Source organism: Cibotium barometz, chromosome 42 (genome assembly GCF_041138505.1).
Source record: "Cibotium barometz isolate CiBa-2024 chromosome 42, ASM4113850v1, whole genome shotgun sequence".
NCBI classification, from domain to species: domain Eukaryota; kingdom Viridiplantae; phylum Streptophyta; class Polypodiopsida; order Cyatheales; family Cibotiaceae; genus Cibotium; species Cibotium barometz.
Genome location: NC_141087.1, coordinates 15,727,068 through 15,748,963, shown reverse-complemented (window position 1 = coordinate 15,748,963; position 21,896 = coordinate 15,727,068). Strand labels below are relative to the sequence as shown.

The 21,896-nt window shown below is 40.9% G+C and overlaps 1 protein-coding gene across 2 annotated transcripts; it reads right to left on the bottom strand.

The window, feature by feature from the left end:
- Window positions 1-3,529: 3,529 nt before the first annotated feature.
- Window positions 3,530-18,921, bottom strand: LOC147614207 (signal peptidase complex subunit 2-like). Of its 2 annotated transcripts, none has more exons than XM_086780746.1 (7): window positions 18,796-18,921; window positions 17,872-17,969; window positions 17,518-17,669; window positions 17,277-17,358; window positions 16,700-16,842; window positions 3,960-4,985; window positions 3,530-3,818 (listed from the first exon to the last, which is right to left on the bottom strand). In XM_086780746.1, exons 2-6 carry the CDS (start codon window positions 17,962-17,964, stop codon window positions 4,889-4,891), a joined length of 567 nt encoding a protein of 188 aa, XP_086636872.1. In that variant the 5' UTR covers window positions 17,965-17,969; window positions 18,796-18,921; the 3' UTR covers window positions 3,530-3,818; window positions 3,960-4,888. The 2 variants fall into 2 exon arrangements, with proteins under 2 accessions (XP_086636872.1, XP_086636873.1); XM_086780747.1 differs by lacking the exon at window positions 18,796-18,921 and having other exon boundaries at window positions 3,960-4,114; window positions 4,292-4,985; window positions 17,872-18,092.
- Window positions 18,922-21,896: the final 2,975 nt, after the last annotated feature.

The window sequence follows — 21,896 nt, the reverse complement described above, 5'->3', positions numbered from 1 at the left end:
CCTTCATTGTAATAGTAGCTCCCTTGAAACTTCTTTTTCTTTGGCTTCTTGTTCTTATCATGAGAAGATGCCATGCTTTTGCCTTTAGTATTGGCCAAAAATGAAGCATCACTGTCATTGTGGGTCTTCAGCCGTGCCGCCGGCATCTCCTCCTCAAGCAACATAGTACTAAATTCAAATGATAGAGGTGGTACTCTAAACTAAGTGTTTAATGCCATAACAAAGCTATCATACTTTTTTGGAAAAGAATTCGGATGCATCTTCGGACTAGTTCCTCACTGGTCTTTGTAATCCCCACAGCAACCATTTGATCTCGCAGACTTTTGATCCGCATGATAAATTTTTCAGTAGCTTCTCCTTTAACAAACTTCTTAGTGGAAAGCCGATTCTCTAGGTTGTGAATCCTGATGGTCCAATTTCGCGTCTCATACTGATTCCTCAGTATGATCAAGTTCTCCACGATACCTTAGTTGTGTATTGAATTAGAGTAAGAACATAATCACTTACGTTGGTGACGATGGCACAAAGTGCGTCAGTATTATGCCTCGTCCATGCGCGAAGAAGTGTAGAATCTGATGAAAGTGTCTTTGCGTTGTTGTTGGGATCAGTGGTTCCCACTAGTTTTGTATTCGTTCCATAACAATTTCTAGAAGCTCGTAAGAGTCTAGAATGGCATTGATTTTGAATTCCCAAACAGTATAGTTTTTCCATCAAGCTGATCTTCTATGAAGACTGGTGAATAAATACATAAGACTGGTGCAGCAATAGACAACTGAGATAAAAGCCATCACTCCTAGTATCCTATGCAAAGAAAGATTAGACTTTATGCACTATTTCTGTTAAAAGCACCTAAGCTTTGGTACCATATAAGAATATAGCACAGCGGAAAGATAGACAACAAAACAAAGTGCAATAGACAATGCAATAAATAGAGAATAGAGAGAATTTAAAATTCTAAGATAGGTACAACATGATGGTGTTGTCCACCCATGCACTCTCAAGTAGAGGTTAGATAGCAATCTAGACAACAATATAATTTGTTCCATCAAGCTGACCTTCTATGAGGACTGGTGGACGAATACATAGGACTGGTGCAACAACAAACAGCAGCCGAGATAGAAGCCATCACTTCTAGTATTCTATGCAAAGAAAGACTAGACTTTATGCATTATTTTTGCTAAAAGAACGTAAGCTCTGGTACCATATAAGAATATAGCACAACGGAAAGATAGATAGTAAAACAAAGTGGAATAGACAATGCAATAGATAGAGAATAGAGAGAATTTAAAATTCTAAGACAAATACATTGGATGCCTTAGCTTCTGATAACTATATCTCTTTATAATGTTACAGGTGGTATGGTAGGCACATGTACAACACACTCACCATCCTCACACCATGGGTAACCAACCCCACCGCCCACTAATAAAATGAACCCATACCATCGGGCCAAGGAATATGGGTTCATCAACCCCAAGCCCCAGCTAATGCTTGAACCCCTGACCATCTCCTAACTATCAATAGTTACAATAACAACCCCATCGACATCTAAGCCGGGGCTCCCATCCAAGGGACATACACCAATAGCTTCTCCTCATAATGGGAATATTTATAAATGTGCACCAAACATAGATGTGAGATACGTGTTGAGAGACGAACATTGAGTGTATGCTAACAAAGGGATGGATGGAAGTTGGAAAACCATAAAATGATCATTTTGAGCCATCTAAGAACAAATCAAAATAAAAAACATGCCTCAAGGAAGGCAATACCACCCAATTCCCAAACCCACACTTTAGTTGGAAAAGAGAACAAGGACTGCACTACTATATTCTCCCATAAATGTCTCATGTAGAACTCAAGGAAAATTTAAATCTGGGAGCGAGAGATGTTAAGGACATACATGGTGACTTGAGAGTGGGAGGATTAAATACACTCTTTTTATTCCCATGATTTTACACAACACATTCTTTATTGCACCCTTTAGTTGAGTGACATTCAATACATACTCTTGCAAGCCCTATGATTTTGTTGTTGTACTTACATGTGAAATGTGTTCAAGGGAGGGATCCAAGTTTTTGCAACCACTTCCTTTTGCACTAGCATAATTATAACATGAATGATCTCTCATTGCATCCAATTGAGGCTCTAGAATGTTGTAGCACTTCAACTCTAGCCTATTCCACACAAAAAAATACATTATACAAATGAATGTTGGCCACCACCACATGACCCTTTCATGGTTTGCCATAGTTTGTAAATGAGTAACTATTTGATAATTTGTTCCATTAGTCCCTAATTTTCCACTTATGTTTTAATTGATGATACCCTACCTTGGTTGGTACCAAGGGGGAAATACAAGGTATCAATGCACCCTCCTTGACACTCTTTGAATTAAGTTGCTCATTCACAACCTCCTTGCTAGCTACACCCCAACAAAAAAAAAAAGTTATTTACAATTGAAGATTGCCTCCAAGCCTTTTACAATGCTTCAAGCTCATAAAGGACTCCATATCACCCTCCTAGATATCAATCCCAACCCTTCTTTGATATTCATATCCACTACAATGGAAACTTTTTAATTCAATTTGCACTCTTCTAGTTAAGACTAGACTTCACATAAACTTTAAAAGAAAGGTGATGGCATGCTAAGTAGCTGAACTCAACAAGGAGGAGCACTGGGTGCTTTGACCTGTTAGATTCTCTTTAACCTCTCCTCAATCAAATCTCTTCTCAAGAAGTTCCCTTGAATGGTAAATACCCAGGCCTTCCTATAATACTTGTTCTGGTCTAGATGTGCACAGGCTTGCTGCCAGACAGATGGGTATTACAAGCCCTCACACAATAACAGACACATGTCCTTTGAGCTCCACCCCCTCTTAAAGTTGAGAGACCTTCAGTTTCTTACACAATTGCCCCTTAGATTCCCTTCTCAGTTCTTCAATGAACAAATAGGACTTTGGAATGCTTTGGAAATGAACTTGGAGTGCTTGGGGAAGAAAGAAACCGAGTATCAATGAAAAGTGGAGATACTCTCACGAGTGGCAAGATGAGAACCATCTTTGGCCTTTCCCTTATCATGTCCTAATACTTTAAACTGGCTAAGAATATTCAAGAGACAAATCATTGTAAGATGTGAGCCCATGGCGATTGGCAAATTTGCAAAAAATAGGGGTGAGTTGACTCCGATATAATTGGATAGGTTGGGGTGCTGCCAGGAACTCAAGCAAACAGCGTATTGTTGGGTGGAGCAGTGGAAGGCATCCTAAAGGCCTTCAACCAAAGTCACTCTTTACTGTGCACCTAGTTGAAGGTCTGCATGTTCAAAAAATAAGCAAAGAGGTTTCAAAGACAATCAGTATGCTCATGTATCATAGAACTTTATGGAGAAGTTTAAGAGCCAAGTGCAAGCTACACCAACCCTCTCTCTGAACTCAAACTAACACCTGCTGATAACTGCGAAAGAATTCTATGGGGTTATGGCACCATCATCTCTCAGTTCTCCTATTTAGTTTTGACTTTTAAAATGATCTTCTAATATTGGATTTGGGCTTTTGGCTCCACAGCCCATCTTGTATTGATCATAGCGTATTACATAGTTAATTTGTTTGGATTAAAAAGCTGAAAAAATGCAAATTTTTTTACGAGTGTTCCAAAACCCACCACTGCTGCATTGCTTACAATCCCTTTCCCGAGGGACTTGAAGATTGGATATTAACTCTTGCAAAAGACCCCATTATGACAATCTGTTGCAGTCTTCTACATAGCCTCTGATCGTACAGATTCTGACAAAGAGGATGAGTGTGTTCCGTCACAACCTGCAAGCAATCTGACTCCTCAAACCACCATTCTGTACATTCTGAACCATGCTGACATGCATTTCCTTTGCCAGAAGGGGGTTGAAATGTAGAATATAAAGAGACTCCATGAAGACAATCTGTTGAAATCTTCAACCTCACCTGTCATGGCCTCTGATTGTGCAAATCCTGACAGTGCAGTCCATCATCACAAGCAGCAAGCATTCTCGCTTCGCTGAGATGTCATACTGGCTATCTCTGAATGTTCTAACCATACTGATGTACACTCCTGTGTGTCCATGATGATGTGGAATAAGCTGAGGTATGCCCATTAATAGCTGGTAAAAACTTCCACAAAATCAACTAAACAATAGTTCATTAACTACTAACCAAAGCATGGCACAAATTTAACAAAATTACACGTCTGCTGACTTCCAAAATGCGGTGCTTGTTTCACCATCAAATTGGTGCTTCTCAACTAGATGATAACCAACCATATGTAAACCTCATTAAGGCTTGGCGCTCTGCCCTGTAGAAGTAAACAGCATTCCCCATTCCCTCAAAAAGAAGTGTATAGAAAGCCCAAGGAGTCCCAGAGCACAACCAACTCCTGGAAAATTTTACTCGGCACATGGAATGCTCACAAAAACCAAAACACGGTTAAGCAAAGTTGGTACTCTGAGGTCAAACTGAAATGTAAATTCAAGTTGGACCACGGGGATTGGCATGTCATCTAGAGTAGGATGACACTGTGGGACCAAGAGAAAATCCCACTTTTATAGAATCATGGGCCCTTTCAAACCAAACCAATCTCTTGGAAAAACCAAAGAAAATTGTTCCTTGCCATATCAAGGCCTTACTCTTCACTGCAAAAACTATGAATGATAAATGGCATATCTTGTGGGACCGAAAATAGTGTGTTTAATTTCTCTAAAATCTTGTCTCCAATCATTTGACCAAAGAAGTCTCGTCTACTATGGCTAATTATGTATAACAAGCTCTATGGACTAACTCCTGTACACATAAAATGGGCATATGCGATGTCTACTATGGGTAATTATGCTTAAATGGAAGCCTAGCAAAGGCAGCAGCTACTTCCCCTTTCTAGATTCCAATGAGAAATTTTTAAGCAACGTCTCGACATCCTCTCGAAAAAGGCTTTCAGCAAGATAGCCATCTTTAGTGAACCTGTCAAAAAGTTACAAACCTATTACTAATGCAAAACATACTGCCTTTTCCTATATTCGCACAGTACACAAACTTCATACAGCCATTCCAGCCAAAATCTCAAGAAAGTAACAAAAAGCATGTGTAGAGCCTACAAAAAAGAGAATATTGACACAAAAAAATCATTTAGTACATTCGCTGTTTTTTCTCACCCAAGAATAGATCCTTCTATAGTTTTTTTTAAAACATCTGCACAAAGCAAACTGCAACCCTCAAAAGAGGTCAACAAACAACCCTCCGAGGAGGCAAAGATTGTCACCATTTGGCCGCCCTAGTGGAACTTCCCCTGTTTCGTGCCAAGGTATGGGAGGCCAAGGAACTTCGTGTCAACCATACCAAGGCTAGGATTCGTGTAACCTCCCGTAGTGTGGCTAGGACATGGAACCCACTGTCAAGGATCCTAGCTTGGGCTTCCCACTGAGCCAATTCCATGCTCAGGAAGACTTACTATTTACAAGTTCCGGGAATGGAAGATGTATCCATTGCATAATGCATGTGCGTGCATCTCTCCTAACTTGAAACTGATTGCGCGTGACTTGTTTTTGTGTGACTGCCTGCTATGATGTGTTCCAGTTCACCGATAGGGGATGCCCACCTGTGAACCATGCAAATGCTCTGTATTCTAACTTGGTTTGTGGCATGTGAATAGGTGGTAAGTATCTCGTTTATCCCTTTAATTATTGGCCAAAGGTTGTATAACCTTTGGGTGTTCAAACTTCATTAAAGTCCGGACCGCCCACAGGTTTGTGCTCGGGGCCCAAGGGCCATGTGTGGGTGGCCTAAACTTTGGGCACCCTTTAAACCCACCATGGGGGCACTTTAATGTGTGGGCACTTAATGGAGGTGCCCACCATTAATCTTGTGGACTATGCCACATGGCATAAGGAGGTTGGACCCCAATAAACCTCCTCCCCACCAACTTTCTCATGGGCCACGAGTCCCTCCTTCCTCCTCACATATCCAAACAGCGCTTCTCTTTTGCTGTAAGCCTGTACCTATCTGCACAGGCCGTGTACCCTACTGCAGTACCCGACTGCTCCATGCTGCCATACACACTACCGTACACTGTTGTACCTGTATCCGTACCAGCTACTGTGCACCGCTGTACCTGTTCCTGCACTGTCTGCTGTACCTGGCTGCACTCTATTACCATACTGTACACGACCAGTACCTACAGCACCCGACTACATTGCTGCGTACCTGCTGAACAGGACCAGCACCTGCAGTACCCGACTGCACAACTGAGTACTTGCTGTACTCGACTGAGCCTGCTGTGAACCTACTGTACCTGACTGCACCGACTGAGTACCTGCAACCCCTTGTGTACTTGCAACCATACACACACCTGTACTTGCTTGCTTGTTGTACCGGCTGAACCTACTATATCTACTATAGTACCTGCAGCACCTGGTACCTGCTTGAGTACCTGCCCTTCTACAAGTACATGTTCACGTACTTGTCACAGTAATAGAGTATATACAAGTGGTCCATAATGTGAATACGCTAAGTGGAGATAGGTGTGGACTAGTCGGTGTAGTCCAGCTGTAGAATCTCTCGCAAAGATATGTTGGTGCCAGCTACCAAACCTGCCAGTGATATAAATGTCGAACGGTCATGCAAGCGCCTCGTGAGTGTCAGCTCATGTTGAGCTTGACATCTCAACACTCCCCCTCAAGCTCAACTCCAGCTCATGAACTCCAAGCATATCTCGAAATCTACGGAGCTTCTCAGCTCCCAAGGTCTTCGTGAAGATGTCAGCAACGTGATCTTGTGTCTTGACGTAGGGCAAGTCGATGTCGCCTGCCAAGACTCTCCCCCTGATGAAATGGTAATGTACCTCAATGTGTTTTGTCCGCGCATGGAAAACTGGGTTCCTAGCCAATTGTATACTGCTAAGATTGTCACAATATATGACAACCTTTCTTTCCACATGCAACCCCAAATCAGTAAGTAGCTTGCGTAACCAAGCTACCTCACATGCTGCCACCGCAGCTCCTCTATACTCTGCCTCTGTGCTCGACAAGGCAACTGTGGGTTGCTTCTTTTGCTGCTCCATGTCACGGCAACACTCCCCAATGAAAACATAAATCCACTGGTAGATCTCGTGTCTGAGATGATACCTGCCCAATCTGCATATGTGTACCCTTAGAGCTCCAATGGTACACTTGCTGCATAAAACAATGCATAATCAACGGTGGCCCTCAAATACCGAAGTGTGTGTTGCACACTGTCAAGATGTGGTTTGCGCGGAACCTGCATAAACTAGCTCTCTAAGCCAATAGTGTAGCTCAAATCTGGCCTGCTGATCGCGACATAGATATAACTCCCCACAATCTTCCTGTACATAGTGGGATCCTCCAACATATAACCTGCATCTGCTCTAAGCTTGCCATTTTGATCTAATGGCACTGAGATTGACTTACAATCAGCCATCCCATACTTGGACAACATGTCCAATGCATACTGTCTCTATGACACCCAAATACCCTCACGTGTGCGAATGACCTCAATTCCCAAAAAGTAGCGCAGATCTCCCAAATCCTTCATCTCAAACTTCCTTTCGAGAAGACTTTTCACATGCTCAATCTAATCTAAGTTATCACCCCCAACAATAAGATCATCTATACATATGGAGATATCACAATACTCTTATCACTCTTGCGCACATACAAAGAGTGATCTGTATCCGCCATATGAAAACCAATAGTGACAAGATACTCAGCAATCTTGTCATGCCATGCTCGTGGAGCTTGTTTCAGCCCATACAAAGCCTTACGAAGCTTACATACATACTCTGGGTAACTTGTATTCTCAAAACTTGGTGGTTGATCCATATACAACTCTTCTTGCAAGTCACCATGTAAAAACACATTTTTTACATCCATCTGATGTAAAAACCAACCTTTAGCTGTAATCACCGCAATCACAACTCTCACAATTACCATCTTTGCAATTGGGACAAATGTCTCCTCATAATCAATCCCATGTGTCTGCACATATCCTTTGGCTACCAATCTAGCCTTGTACCTGCTTATACTACCATCACTATTATGTTTCACCTTATACACCCACTTACAGCCAATAGATTTCTTGCCTTCAAGCAATGGCACCAGTTCCCAAGTCTCATTTCCATACAATGCATCCATCTCCTCATCCATAGCTTTCTCCCAACATACATTTTGTAACTTGGTTGAACACAATGCTAATCAATACACTTAAATACACTAAGATTTTATGAACACTTGCTCAAATACAAGAAGTAAATTGCTGAATTGACAAGAAACACACAATGAGCCGGAATAGCCGGCCCCTCCCTTAAATAAAGTATATTGATCTTGGGAGAATCAAGTACATAGTGTCATGGACATTTCTGACCAGATTTCCATACCAATGCATATGAATACAATATTGCAAACAAGTGGTTGTCGTTGTAGACTTGCAATCCACACTACCCTCTCAAGTGCCTATGTTCCCTACCATTTGCTCTCTATTGTTCCACCAACACATGGTAGCAACAATCTGCAAGAGATCACGTAGGACAAGAGAACACTACACAGGGTATGTGATCTTGTAATCCAGTTCCTCCCTCCTGCTACTTGCTTCCATATTTAAGCATTAAAGCTTACCAATTGCAAGTAGAGTCGATGATAGCGGAAGTCTTCACGATAGAAGTCCTTGGAGTGAAGAGATCTTCGATTTGTCGTAATTCTTCGCAACACAAGTCTTCAAGAGGATGAAGGGAACCTTGGAAAAGCTTCCCCTATGGTTCAACTTGAGAAAGGAGGACTGAAGTTAGGGTTTTCAGCAAAAAGACCAAAAATTACAGCAATAGAGAGTTGTTTTGCTGAATTTCAGTCATTGGGAGTGTGTAGGAGAGTGATTAGCATCCGGAAACACTCTTGGAAGCTTGAAAATCACCTTAGCAAGCTTGGAAATGGAGTTGGGAAGGAGAATGTGCAGAAAATGCAGCCCAACAGTCCTCATGAAGGAGGCGCTAATCTTTAGAGAGGAGGAGGAGAGAGGTGGTGAGTTGTCCAGTGTAGATGGCAAGCAGGTGCTTTGTGGAGCAAGCTAGAGTGGACACATGGCTGGTTACTCCCTTTGTACAAAGGGGATAAGGTCTGGGCGGTGGACATCGGGTTATGTCCACCTTGGGACATCAGTGTGTGAACACCGGGCTGGTCATAATTTATAAGTGAGTTTTGGTCGCCCAAAACTTAATGAAGTGTGTACACACTCACTTATAAATTAGTGCTAACTGTTGGATATGATAACTAAGCTATGAAGATTGATTAAAAACATACTCAAGGTGGATCAAAGATTGTACAAGACATCATGAATATGAGGGACAAAAATTGGTATATGCTGAAAATTAATATGAGATTAACACAAGAAGACACTAATTGTGATTAGACATGAGCCAAACTTACATAATCACTTGATCACGACTTGTACCTTATTTAGAGACTCCTCTACCCTATTTTTAGTCGCATGAGTTGCATGAACAACATGCACCAACCATTTGTAGGCTTTACACACCAACCACTGACCACTAGCCTATCAACCACATATTAATTTGGACTAAGGAGTTGAGATTACATTTATCCAACAATCCCCCCTTAAGACCAACTTCTACAAAACATGAATCAAGTCTAACAAACCTCCTTGACACAATGAGTAAGAGTCCCCCCTGAACAACAACATAGGGTAGTATACTCTCCTCTACAACTCGTCAAGTTGGAACAACATAAGTCTTGACTCAACCACATACATGACATAATCTAAAAAGCATACTCCTCATCTACATCTTTTATACTAAGACTAGAACAAAGATTTGTTTCTTCTTGTTGGTTGACTTCCTCAACCACATGTGCCTTTGCTTGCTTTTGATCTTTTTGGTAGCACTTTGAGGATGGATGATTCGTCTTTCCACAATACTCACAAGGATGTTTGGAGAAACAATCCTTAGTAAGATGATTTGTACGACCACAAATAGTACACTTCTTCTTTGCCGATGTCGTAGTAACAGTATATGCATAAGGATCTATCATATCCTTTGTAATCTTCTTGTCTTCTTCCTGCAAAGAATTTATGATACTTTCCAAAGAAGGGACTAGCTCCTTCTCTTTAAGTACCGTCACAATTTGTCTAAAGCTTGAAGGTAAGCTTTTAAGCAGGATAGCAATAGCATCTTCTTCAGGAACAGGAGATTTAACATAAACCAATTGTGTCATTAAGCTCTTCAACCTGTTAATCAAAGCTGCTAAATTTTCATTACTCTCCATGGTTAGATCAAAGAGTTGCATCTTCAAACTGATCTTGGAATGCTTTGCCTTTGCACCAAAAGTACGTTCTAATAATTCCCAAGCTTCCATAGCTGACTCAACATCATCAATATAATGAATAAAATCATCTTCTAAAGCAGTAATGATAATACCAAGTACTTGCTCATCTTTTGCTTGAAGTGCAGCCGTTGTAGCTCTTGTAACTGCAGTAGAAATACCTGCTTCATCTTCAGTAAGTGGCTTGACCATACTCCACAGATTTTTCATCATGAGGTAGCCCTTCACCTTGATTTACCAGGTATGGAACCCAGTTCCGTTGAATTTGTTGGGAAATTTGAAACTCATGATGATAAAATATGATGATTGATGTTGAAAACTTGCTCACATAGATGATTTAAGCCCAAATAACAAAAATATCATCAATATAAATCAAAATAGGTATCACCATGTAGTTGGAGCAGAAACTGTAGAAAAGAGGCGACTGAAAAAACGATGCGTGCAGCTGCTACAGTGGACCATATGCCTCTAAATTTTGTGTGCTGAATCTTCACATAATAGACTTGCATCACCTCAAAGGAATTGGCTCAATTTGAAGCGACGACGGCGAATGGTTCAAAACTACAGAAAACGGGCTGCGCTGATGGCGATGGGAAATTCGCCTAGCTGCGATGAAATTGACGTGTGAGCTTCGTTGTAGGGGATACGTGGGACCAAGGCAAGAAGGCTATATCATAATTTCAAGGTATCATCACCTCAGGTGCACACATGGAAGCATTCTACAGCATGTGGTTCAAACAGAGAAAAATTGGTTATGGTGATTAAGAGATTGATTAAAATTTTTGCTAATCAACTAAACCTAATTGAGTCAAGCTCTGATACCAAATGTTGGATATGATAACTAAGCTATGAAGATTGATCAAAAACATACTCAAGGTGGATCAAAGATTGTACAAGACATCATAAATATGAGGGACAAAAATTAGTATATGCAGAAAATTAATATGAGATTAACACAAGAAGACACTAATTGTGATTAGACATGAACCAAACTTACATAATCACTTGATCACGACTTGTACCTTATTTAGAGACTCTTCTACCCTATTTTTAGTTGCATGAGTTGCATGAACAACATGCTCCAACCATTTGTAGGCTTTACACACCAACCACTGACCACTAGCCTATCAACCACATATTAATTTGGACTAAGGAGTTGGGATTACATTTATCCAACACTAACTCCTAAGGCCGAGTTTATGACCAATACTAACCACCTGTCACATGCCACATAACCATGTCAGCAGACAGTTTCACACGTACAGTTCGTGGGCGGACGTCCCCTTACACGAAACTACACATTGGTCAAGCAAGCATGAAAACAATATGCAATTTCAATTGCAAGCAAGCACATAAAGATGCCATGCAATGCAGCATTGGTATGGACAATCCCTGTTCATGAGACTACCAAATAGACGTGCTCTAAGCAAGTACACGAGGTACCAGACCCAATGGAACACCAATCCACCAAGCATTTCCGGACATGTACACGGAGGCACAAGTCCCAACAGAAAGCCAAGTCCACAGTATCACATTAGTGGCATCAATCCCCGGCATATACAACTGCCATAGACACCAGTCCAATGTACATACATGATAAGAAAACACGGGTGGATCAATTGGGTGGCCAAATGGTGACATTCCCCCCGGCTTCTAAACAGTTGTCCGCAACTGAAAAGCATCCAAATATGTCTGAAGCACATGCGGGCAATCTCTGAAGAACTCTTCATCTACCCATTTAGCATCAATGGGAAGATAGTTCTTAAACTTCACAAGGTAAGTTCCTTGTGATACACAATTTGCTCTGGCTGCAAGATCTCCTCAAGCTCATCCACTTCTAGTGGATCCTCAATGACCGTTTCATTGGGCTCCGGCCCTACATATTTGCGAAGGAGACTCACATGAAAAGCATTGTGTATGTGCCAATGACTAGGTAATGCCAATCTGAAAGCCACTTCATTGATCTTCTCGATCACTCGAAAAGGCCCATAGTACCTGGTTGCAAGCTTAGGATATGCACCCTCTTTGCCATGCCTCTTTGCAAGTCTTGCTTTCTCAAATTTCAGCAATACCCAATCATTCTCTTTAACATCCAATTGCCTTCTATGCTTGTCGCAGCCCTTTTATGCTTGTCTTGTGACCTTGCAATGGCTGTCCGCACCTGAGCAAAACCAATATCCAAGTCTCTTACATACTCATCAGCTGCAAATATCTCATCCTTTGTGCGAAGGATGGGTGGCAAAACCAGCTTACCATAAACAATCTCAAACGGGGCCTTTCCCATAGATGCATGCACCGTGTTGTTGTATGCAAATTCCACAAGCGGTAAGTACTTCACCCAAGAAGACTTCTGATCCGCCACATAACATTTCAAGAGATCCAACACGACTGAATTTGCAGCCTCACTTTGCCCATCCGTGTAAGGGTGATAAGCTGATGAGAAGTCCCATTTGGTGCCCATATTATCGAATAAGGCCCGCCAAAAGAGACTTGTAGTCCTGGGATCTCTATCCCCCCCCACAATGGACTTCGGCATTCCATGATGTTTGAACACTTATGCAAGATATATTTTAACCATATGCTCAGCTTTGATGGTCTTTTTGACCGGCAAGAAATGAGCTTGCTTGCTAAACCTGTCCACAATTGTCCAAATTGCATCATTACCCTGTTGGGTGCGTGGAAGTCCATAATGAAATCTATTATAATACTTTCCCACGGGTGCATGGGAATAGGCAATGGCTGAAGCAAACCTGGTGCCTTTTGCCTATCAAATTTCACCTTTTGACGGGTGATGCATGCACGTACATGTGTCTCTATGTCCTTCCGCATACTTGGCCAAAAGAAATACCGCTCAATCATGTATGCCTCTATGACCATCATATGGAGGAGCATGGCACTCATCCAAAACCTTTTGACTCATGTCAGACACCACACATAGACAATAATCTTTCATGAGATAACCCTCTTTGATCACATATGAGGCATGTGCATGACCAGCCATCAAATCAGCCCAAATAGTGGCAAAATCAGCATCCGTATGCATGGTAAACGAGTCCCCATGAGAGACAACCGAGATAGCTGCTACATACGGCTTTCGTGACAATGCATCGGCCACTACATTCTTCTTTCCCGAGGTGTGCAAGATCTAAAAATGAAACATAGAGAGGAAATTGGCCATCCTCATATGCTTCTCTGACAACTTTGTTTGGGTAAGAAAATACCTCAAACTCTGGTGATTTGTCTTTACAGTGAAATCACCAAGAGGACAGGTGAACAATATGGGGAAGAGCTTGGTTGAACCAAACCCTTCTCAAGAAGCTCATTCACTCTCTTGATGATCTCCTCTTTTTGGGATGCACTTACACAATAGGCTGGCCTATTAGGTGGTGAGCTACCCGGCACAAGATCAATGCGATGATCTTCCGGTTGTACGGGTGGCAACTCACTTGGTAACTCGTTAACAAAACAATCATTGTGTTCTTGCAAGAATTTCAACCTATCATTACTAAGAGTGTTTACATGTACATTATTTTCCTCAACATGATCTCGTACAAAAATCAAGTACGCAAAAACACTCTTTTTCATTACTTTCTTAATTTGTACATGAGATACAAGGGGAATGGTATCACCCTCTTCACCAGCATCAATTACATGCTCTTGGCCGTTATGCATGAAGGTGATCCTTTTGGTCTTGTAAGCCTTGCGCGGATCAATACGTGTGTACCAAGGCTTTCCAAGCAATACATCACAGCCATTCAAAGGCGCCACAAGAAAATCCTCATGATCCACATAGCCTTGAATGTGTATGCGCAACTTGCCAAAAATAGGCATGACCTGCACTTCTCTACCAACAAAGGCAGCCCCTGCTTCAATTTGAGTACACCAAGGACAGCCAGCAAGTACAACAGGTACACGTGGACAGCTAGCAGGTACACGTGGACAGCTAGCAAGTACACGTGGACAACTTCAAGCGGGTACAGTAGCCAGGTACAACAGGTTCTGCAGGGCTGGTTCAAGCGTGGTACAGCAGGTACTGCAAGGCTGGTACAAGCGTGGACAACAACTACACGGCTAGTACAGGCGTACAGGTACAACAACCAACAAGCGGGTACAGCCAGCAGCAAGGAGGCATGGGCAGCTTCAGCGGGTGCAGGCGATGGAGAAAGAGAGCAGGCGATGGAGAGAAAAGACCACCAACTTCACACGTGGGCAGTTCCCAAAAAGACTTATCAAAGGTTATAATACCTTAATACATAATTAACACTTATGGGCACCCACACTAGAAAGTAAATATCTAGCCCAACTTTAAATGCGTGTGAACACATTAGCTTATAAAAAATTAAGGTTTACTCTAGTTTATGGATTTTACCTTTTAAAAAGGAAAAAATGAAAATACTTACCACTTGTTCACACACCACACCACCAAGTCAGCAAACAGCATTCCACAATACACTGGGGGCATCCCCGTCCAGTGTACTAGCACGGCATAACATGCAGACACACGCAAACAAGTCATGCAAAAACAAATTTATGCATGCAGGCATAAATGCATGTACACAAATAGTGGACGAAATCTCCCTTTCATGAAACTTGTACAAGAGGTTCCTGTCGGGCACAAAACTGGCGCAACAAATATAAATAAATATGTCCTAGTCTTCCTATGGAGTGATAGTCCCATAGGTAAGACACCATCCTGACTATACACGGGTGGCACCAACAGGCTCCCATCCATACAGCACGAAGCAAATCACACACGGGTGACACGAAATTGATTCCCGTCCATGTGACGCAACACTGGTCGCACACGGGTGGCACTGATCTGGCTCCCATCCATGTGACACCATAAAACTGGCCCTTTCACATGGGACACTGGCCCGGCCCCGTGTGAACATGGCACAAATCTGACCGCTCTATGGAGTGAGCGTCCCATAGAAGTGGCTCCAAAAATGGAGATGGACCAAATGGTGACATCCATTGTAGGATAGAATCTATCCCCACCCTCGACTCTCCAGTAGTGGCCTAGTCCCCCTACACCTGTCAGCGGTGGGAGATCAGTAGCATTGCAGCATGGCACATTTGGTGAGCATGGTGCAGTGAGACCATTGAGGGCTCTCTCACCCCCCCACCGGATTCCATCCGTGCCATATGGACAGATGTCATTCATACCCTCCGCGGGCAATGGGGGCAGCTTTAGGGAGATTCCAACTGCATGCAGTGACATCGAGAGGCCTTCCTTTACATCTAGCAGCAGTGCCCCTTCCTCTCGGACAATGCCGCTGACCCCACTTGTCACTACAAGCCACCGGTTAGGCTCCCCCCCTTCTATGAGGTAGTTCGCTCCGAGAGCAGTCAGCCAAGGAGGGGACTACCCTCACCAATGTCTTTTCTCCTTTGGAGGTTCTGAGCATGTATTTCAGCCTGTTGGCTGGTTTAACTCATAGAAGGATCTATTTCCTGTGGGGGGGGGGAGGGAGGGGGAGGGGGGAGGGGAAAGCTCTCTTCTTCAAAAGCACGATCTTCTACAAGAGAAGTAGCCTGATCCGCCTCCAGATCAAAGTCGGAAAGTCTCTTCAGAAGCTCCACAAAAACAAATAGACTGATCTCATCATTCTCCTCTCAAGATTTGGAGAGATCTACTTTGTGGCTTTCTACATTGGGTTTGAACAATGGCAGCCTGGGCAATGAAACATCTACTGAAGTCTCCTCATCTGTGATAGAGACACTTAGGGGCTCATCTTACCTTGGAAGCTCTTCCTCACTTGGATCAACGCTCTTGATATGCATCTTTCTGGTCTAATAGCTTTTAGCTTCACTTTTTGATTGTACTTGGTTAGCAGTGGGTCCACCCGAGAGGCTCGTGTTACATGCACCATTAATTTGGTGGCTTGGAAATAATCTGGTAGTTCAAGGACAGGAGGTCAACCAAGAGGTGCTGTTGTTTTGAGTTTAGGAACAGTCTTCAAGGTTGAGCATAACCTAGAGTTAGTGGCACACCAATAGTTGAGTCATAAAGTTTTCCAAGTTCACTCTAGTGGTGGATGAGCTGAGTCCAAAGGTGTTTCACGTGCCAGGAGTTCCAGTGGAAGTTAGCGAAACATGATCCACAGTTCAAAGCAAAGTCCCAAAGATATCGCACATTGTCTACAATTTGAATTCAAGGAGGCAAATGTTTCCTGTGATTTGTTAGTTTGGACAGTCTAAGCACAAGCAGGATTAAAGTAACGCTAAACTAGACAGCAAAAAGAGCATCTGCAATTGGACAGACAGGACAAAGGAATGCTTTACAGCATCACTTCTCTAAAGCAGGAAAACAAAAAGCCAGAATGCAGTTACCACTTTGTGACACTCTTAGTGAGCTCCACAGGAGGATTTGCAGAGATCGACTTGGGATCTGCACTGGCTATTTCCAAAGTATACAAGTCAGAGAATCGAGGAAATTTGGAGGAGATCGCCAGCCCTGTACTGCTAAAGGAACCCTAAACATGCAAAACAAAAAGAACAACACGATTAAGAGAAAAATCAACATTTCAATCCTAGTCAAAAGGCAGTGTAAGCTATATAGTCATGTACTAAGCATAAGCAGATAATACCCTCTACAAGGTATAACACACTGAAATGATATGTGTGCGTGCGTAAGTGTGTGTAAACCTATATCCCTATACACGTGTGTAGTATATACGCTGTGTGTGTGTGTGTGGGTGGGTGGGGGGGGGGGGGGGGGGGGGGGGGGGGGGGGGGGGTACATATGTATGGACGTAGGCACAGATGATAGCTAATAAAACTGATCCTGAGAGAATCATAATCAATGAATTGACAATAACCAGGGCATAAAGTAAACGCTACCATGAATAAAGTACAATTATTGAATCAAACTAAGCCGAAGAATGTCCATAGGTCCATCGAAACTTACTTGAAGAGGATGGGTGAACAAGATGTGATTCTTCTCTTTCAAAAAAATGACAAGCTGTAGTGTGACAAAGAGCATCAAGTATGTGGCAACTGTCAAGGACAAACTTCTTTGGTGCTATGCTTTAATCCATGCTAATTTAGATTAAGCTCTTATTGGCACACGCTAAGCAACCCTAATAATCTTTGCAGATGAAAACCCAATTCCGGCACATATAAGTTGTAATGATGTAAATTAAGGATATATGATGATGCACCAGATGAGCACTTCCTTGTTTGCTGGGAATTTCTTGGGATAGAATTGGGCCACAAGGGCAAGTGAACATGCGACCAGCCCTACACCCATCTTCACATTACTGAGGGTAACATTTTCTGAATAGCCCTTGGATAATATAATCTGGAAATGTTTTGAGATTAGCATGTTAATGGAGAAATCCTTGACGGACTTAAACCATAAGAGGGCTGCAACGAAAACACTAAAAACCCTAAACCTCTTTTAAAAGCCCTAAAATAACCCTTCTCGACCTGCAAATTACGCTGATTAACTGCCCTAAAACCCCTTCGAAACACCTAAACTAAGTGGCAGCTAATCTAGAAACCTCTGTAACAGCATCGTCGAGAGTCCGTTTAAGAGAGGACTGGTCCAGAACGTTTGCCTTCTTGGGCTTCCCGGACTGCTCCTTGAACGCCATAGCCAAAACTTGATCTAAGATTCAACGTTTTAGGATTTATAGTGCTAGCATTTGCTTAAGGCTATCAAATAAAGGCCAAAACGTATTTTCAAGTTTTTGAAATTTTGAAGCCTTAAGCTAGTATTGTGAATTTTATTTTAATTTTTTTTTCACATAAAACTTAACTCACGCTTTGTTGCAGTATGTAAAAGACATTAAGAAGCGAAATGCAAGAATAAGAGTCAATCGAAGGGATTTTTTTATCTTATTTTTTAGAAATAGAGGATTTCTCTTTTCTCTCCTCTTCTTGTGCCTTGGTTGTCCATGGTTAATATGTAATAGATATATTCAACCTAGTTTTTATGGCCTTCAAATTGAAAGTTAGGGTAGGCCTTCAAATTTTATCTCTACTATAGAGTGCCCACTGCCGTTTACACTCGAACAGGAAAATATTTTTGCCATTAGCTTCCTCGTTCCCATTTTCGAGAATGGTTTCACTGCCCACCTTACGACATTTCCCTAGAGGACTAGTGTTGCATTTAGGCACGATAGCGACCAAGTATTCCCTTGTGAAGAATTTAGGTATTATGGGACTTCTCACCACAGCTCACCCACTAAAAACTTTGTACACCTGGCAGATTTCAAGTGTGCATTAAACAAGGCACCAAAATTTTATTTTGTGTTTAGACTAAGGTCATAATATTTTAATAAAATCTTCCTTTTTTGGAATTTAACTCTAATGGACTCGATGTATGTGTCTTGTCTTGCATGCCAATGAAATCTTCCTTTTCTAGAATTAAAATCTAATAGACTCTATGTATATGTCTTATCTTGCATGCCAATGATGATAAGGTTTTCCAAGTATAACTCTTTTGTTAAGGGTAAGGGGTACAGGAGCATCATGATACAAAGATAAAAATATTATCTTCTTTGGACTCTATGTTTGCATGCCAATGATAAGGTTTTCCAAGTATTTGGTTGAGGGTAAGGGGTATAAGAGCCTCATCGTGATATATAGCTCAAAACGATGAGCTATCTAAGACAAACTCTATATTTTTAAACCCAAAAAAGTAAATATTGATTTTTTTTAAAAGGATAATAACTGTCGGTGCCATGGTCCTCTCAATTTTTTTTCTATGAATATTTTGTGTTTAGATTGTAGAGCTTATTGTGTATGACGAAAACATCATCTCATCGTTTTGACCATCGGATCAAAAGTTACGATCATTCTTTGTGAAAGTCTATTTTTTTAATAAAACTTTTGAAAGAAAAGGTGGATATATTGCAGAAAAGAGAAAAACATGGAGGTTGTACCATCGCCCTCCCACCCAAACTTGACTCCCTTTGCTCTTCCTTTTTACTTTTTCCTCACAATATGTCAAAAAATACACAATGGGCATAACTTCAAATCCATAAATTGAAACACAAGTTGTCTTTATCATCAAAATATTCAAGATGAGCTCTATATTTCTAAGCAAAAAATAAAAATAAAAATATATTAAGGAGCATGGCCCCATAGTCATCTTAAATGCTTTCTACCAATATTTTATTATGCTTTGATTATATAACTCCTCATTTTAATCTATGTATCAAAAGTTATGCTCATTTTTTGTATTTTCAGACTTATTAAGAAAAAACAAAGAAGAAAGAGGGAAGTGGCTCACAGTCTCCACGCTCTTCCCTAGCATCTACCTTTTCTTTTAAAAAGATTAAAAAACTCATTTGTAAAAAAATGATTATGGTCAAAATGATGAGTGTTTTCATCATTTACAATGTGCATGACAAGCTCTACAATTCTAAGCATTAAAAAATAGTCGTATGCGAACCATAATGCTTGTGCCATTGTTCTTATATTTTTCATAATTTCCATTTTTTGGCTTAGAAATGTAGAGATATTTTTTGTTGTTCCAATGATTAAGACAGCTTGTCGTTTTGGTCTACAAAACAAAGTTATGCTCATTGGACTTACTGAGGAAAAGGATTAAGAAAGAGAGAAGAGGAGAGGAGGGGCTAAAATTTGGGTTCAAGGGCCATGGTACAACTTCCACTCTCTTCTCCCCCCCAATATCCACTTTATCTTTTAAAAATATTAAATACCTATCTTTCATCAAAATGCTCATAAATTTAGATACGAAGGTCGAAACAATGAGACTTTCACCATTATGATGTGCACTTGACAAGCTTTACAAACTAAGCACACAAAGATATTCATGGACAAGTTTTGAGAAGACTATGGAGCCGATGCCATTATCCTCTTTAAAAAAATAAAATCTTTTGATTTTTTTCAAAGAAGAGCTCGTCTTTTTAGTGTTCCAACTGTGAAGACATCTCATCGTTTCTATCTAAAAATCAAAAGTTATGCTCATTGTTATATTTATTGACTTGTCGAGGAAAACGAAAGCTATAAGAAGGAAGGAGAGAGGAGGGGCTCAAGTTTGGGTGGGAGAGTCATGGTGCACTCTCCATGCTCTTCAGTTCCCTAGTATCCACCTTTCATTTCAAAAAGATAAAAAAATTACCTCTCACAAAAAATAATCACAACTTTTGATTCAAAGGTTGAAACAATGTACTATTTTCATTGTTGGTGAAGCATGCTAGAAGTAATGCTAATCTCAATCTTGGTGGTTTGATGATTGGCATAACTCTTGTTCCCGATGTCTGTTTTTATGAAATTTATATCACCATGAAGCTCACTTCAAGCCTCATTAATGTATTTATTAGTAGCTCCTTGGGCAAAATACAATTCTCAAAATACTCATGTCATGAAAGTAGGAGTTGCATGCATGAGGGAGCAGATTGCACCCAATAGTGTTTTGATGATGATGTCTACTCTATCTCATATTTTTATGTTATGCTTAAATCTTGTCAATTTTATTTAAGTCTATGGTTTGTTCCTTGATGAGTAAGTGAGTTTGATTAATTCTCCAAGAAGTACATGAGGTCTTGTGATAGTGGTATCAGAGTTATGGGTACTTGCACTTGAAGACTAGGGAGAAGCTCACAAAAATCCAAAGGATAAAGAAGACAAAAGCTTAAGGACTCTTGGATAAATCTTGGAAGGTTTATGGGAATTTTCTAGAGCCATAGGATGAAGAACTAGAAAGGCCTATAATGTGTGTCACCTTTTCTCCCAAAACCACTTATGAGAAGCCAAAAGCCATCCTTCTTGATGAAAATTGGTATTCCTCATCTCTTAACCTGTTGTTGTTGATCCGTTGTATGGATGAAATTGGCATACAAGAGAGGAATTGGTTCCACTGTCAGATTGCTACCCCAGGGGCTCATGATGACAGAAATCTATATAATGAAAGGTGGAGAGTTGTCCATAAATCGATTTGAAGAAATTGCTTATTGGTTGATTGCAATATAATCAAACTTAGATTAAGAAGCTTAACCAAGAGATAAGCACAAGATTTTAAAAACACAATCAAGAATTTATTTTTATTATTATCTTTCCCTTCCATCATTCGATGATGGCGGTAGCGATGGTGGCTTTCTTCTTCACTTTTCTCACAATTATGCTCAATGTGGGTCTCCCAGCCGTGAAGAAGCTTTAAAAAAAAAAGCTTACCTACTAAGCTTTATAAGCTCTACACCCTATTATTATTATAAGCTTAAAAATCTTATAAGTATTATAAGCTTTAAAATCTTATGTTTACCATAAGCTAAAAAGTTTATATTTATTTAAGCTTCAAATTCCGTCTTCTTTGTCTCGCCTTTAAATCTTAACAAGTGACCAAACCTTGGGCGTGATTATTTTACAATATTTTCAACATTTCTAAAGAGTTTTTGAACGTGCTTTTTCTTAGATTCTTCGACATCAAGGCGTCTTTAATAATTTATATTCTTGCGTTAAGCATCATCGGCTTCAAATATTACAATTTCATCAACTTAAAGCGGCACGACAAGCTTCTTTCCAACAAACGAGAATCATGACTTCTTAAGCATGTTAT